The sequence below is a fragment of the Coniophora puteana genome (genome assembly GCF_000271625.1).
Source record: "Coniophora puteana RWD-64-598 SS2 unplaced genomic scaffold CONPUscaffold_144, whole genome shotgun sequence".
NCBI lineage: Eukaryota > Fungi > Basidiomycota > Agaricomycetes > Boletales > Coniophoraceae > Coniophora > Coniophora puteana.
This window is the reverse complement of record NW_006913196.1, coordinates 1-2731: the sequence shown is the minus strand read 5'-3', so window position 1 is coordinate 2731 and position 2731 is coordinate 1. Positions and strand designations below refer to the sequence as shown.

The window sequence follows — 2731 nt, the reverse complement described above, 5'->3', positions numbered from 1 at the left end:
ATATACTACTACACAATCGTCCATATCGCCCAGTATATCGTTCATCATGTTCTGGAACGTAGCAGGCGAATTACATAAGCCAAAATACATAACTTCTGGTTCAAAGGAGCCCAGAGGCGTGGTGAACGCTGCCTTCCACTGATCTCCGTCTTTGATTCGTACGTTGTTGTAACCCCAACGTAGATCCATTTTGGTGAACAGTTTCGCTCCTTTTAACCGATCTATGAGATCTCCGATCAACGGGATTGGATAATTATTTTTGACCGTCCATTTGTTTAAATACCGGTAGTCTTGCACCATGCGTTTTTTACCGTCTTTCTTGGGGATGAAGAACACAGGGGAGGTTTGTGGAGATTTGGAGGGTCGGATGTACCCTTTATCTAATTCTTCTTTGATAAAATCTCGGATCTCTCCTAGTTCTTCTTCTGAAAGAGGAATGAGCCTTCCCTTTCTGGCGGTAAAGCCATCCATAAGCTCAATGGCATGGTCCCATGCTTTTCGCTCTGGCATGCGTTCTGATGCGATTTTTGAAAATACCGATAGGTACTCGTGTAAGGTCGGGGGCACCAAGGCAGCGGGATCTTCCTGTGTTTCCGCTTTCTTGGTATCTATATTGTCCTCGATCCTGCGGATGATTCTGTAAATAGTTTCGGCAGAATCAATCTCCGAGTTTTTCTCCGTTTTCCTCCACTTGGGTTCGGGCCACAATTCGAAGCAGTTGTGGGGACACCGGGACATTTTGACGTCACCGGTTTCCCAATTGATTTCAGGGTTATGGTGTGCTAGCCAGTTGAACCCTAATATCATGGGTACTTTTCCCAGTTTTGTTACTTCAAACTGCGCCTTTTCTCTGTGTCCCTTGTACTCGACCACAAGTTCCAACGAGTGTGTGATGCTACCCGATGTATTCCTGGATCCATCCACGTTGAATACCGTAATGGGGTGTTCCTTCTTTGTGAACTTGAAGCCCTGCTTCTTGCCCCAATCCCAATCTATAAATAGCCCTGTGGCTCCAGAGTCGAGTAACGCGGAACACGCTATCTCGCGATTCTCTTGTCGTACAGTCACGGGCATAAGTATTTCTCTGTCCATATTGTAAGTCCGTATCAATTGTACAGGCGGGGATTTAATAGATATAACGTCTATAGTAGCTAAATTTTTATTTATTTCTTCTATTGGGGAATTAAGCACGGATTTCCCACCGCCGAGCTGAGTTTCGCGAGGTTTTTCATTTTCGGGGGCCTTGGAACTCTCCATACATCGACTGGCCGCTGGTACGGGGGTCCTGCAGGATCGCTGCTGCCAGCCGTTCCCAGCGACATCTAGCTCCTTTTGAGAGCTAGCCCCTACTGTTGCGTGGGCGACGTCTGATTGAGGATAAATACTAGGCACTCCCCTACTTCTTACTTCTCGCTGCGCGAACTCAGACCCCCCTTGGGTATGCATGCCCTGGTGGGACGTTAAGTCCGCTTCCGGGTCTTCTATCGTACACTCACCGAGTACATGGTACCTATTATAATTAGAAGTGTCTTTCAATGCTACACAGTTCGGCAAATTCGTAGAGTTCCAATTACCCCGTTCATCGGAGCTCTTTATCCGTTTAAAGATTCATAGTCCTTAAAATAGGCCCTAGCGGCCTCGAAGTCCATGTCCTTTGTAGCCGCTTGCCACCGTAATGGGGTAGCACTGCTACCGTCTTGTGCCTCTGCTGTCTGAGGCTGCGCGATAAGCTGACCCGTTTGTGGGTCGTATAGAGCACGGGCTTGGTATCCCGTGGCGCCCTGTGGGCGACTTCCTTGTTGCTGCTGCTGCCGTGGCTGACCTCCTCCCTTCCTCTGCGGACAGTCCCGCGCGAAATGCGGGCCTTGGCAGGTAAAACACCCTCCTCTAGGGCCACTACTTGACGACGCTTGTGTCGCCCCGATTTCCATGGGCTCGCCCATGTATGGCGGCGCCCTCTGGTTTGCCGTAAAGGTCAATGGCCTCGGTTCGTAGTTGACCCTCCTCTTCCCGATCGCGATATTGTACTCCTCGATGCGGACTCCAATGATGCGTGTTGCTTCATATAGTTTTCTGAAGTCCGCCTCGTGTTGTCCTCCCACTCGGTAGATTTCTTCTCGAATGGGGTTGCTCATATTCTTGATGAGCAAGTCTGTCGCGTGACCGTCTTCCACCTTGCCTTGTTCCTTCAGGATGAAGAACTCGGTCAGCCACTCTTCCACCCTTCTTTCTCCCATGCGAAGACCCAACAACTTCTTCCGAGCCCAGTCCTTTGTTGAGCTTGGGAGGAATGCCTCCGAGACGAGTTTTAACATGTCCTTCTCGGTGGGCCAAGGTTCAGATCCACCACTGTACAGATCGATGTGGTATTGGGCCCATTTGGCCGGGATCTTCCCCTTCATACGTGTGAGAATGGCGGAGGTTTTATCAAAGTTTGTTGGCAGCGCGCTGGCATTGGCGAAGAGCCACAACGCCATTCTACTCTTCCAGGGGGCGAAGTTCCCTGGTTCTCCGTCAAAGTCCCCAGGATCTTTGACACCGACGATCTTCTTTTCTATGGCGGCCGGGCCAGGTTGTGCGTGCTGGATTTCTTGATAGGCTCTCAGCTGCCCTTGGAGACGCGCAATCTCGGTTGCTTGCGCTTGCGCCAGGTCATGAGTTTCCTGGCGCTGTCGGGTAAGCGCGTTGATTTCGTTTTGCGCTTCTCCAAGGTCTGTCACAAACTGGACCT

General features: G+C 50.4%; 2 protein-coding genes across 2 annotated transcripts; both read right to left on the bottom strand.

Moving 5' to 3' along the window:
* Positions 1-918: 918 nt before the first annotated feature.
* CONPUDRAFT_29977 (uncharacterized protein) lies at positions 919-1074 on the bottom strand (the record flags this gene model as incomplete). The annotated part of the gene is made up of 1 exon (XM_007777871.1): positions 919-1074. A coding segment is annotated over one exon (156 nt), but the record flags the coding sequence as incomplete, so codon positions are not given.
* A 518-nt stretch (positions 1075-1592) lies between these two features.
* CONPUDRAFT_160744 (uncharacterized protein) lies at positions 1593-2477 on the bottom strand (the record flags this gene model as incomplete). Its single annotated transcript, XM_007777870.1, has 1 exon — positions 1593-2477. The coding sequence occupies one exon, from the start codon at positions 2475-2477 to the stop codon at positions 1593-1595; it is 885 nt and encodes a 294-aa protein (XP_007776060.1).
* Between the last annotated feature and the right edge of the window lie 254 nt (positions 2478-2731).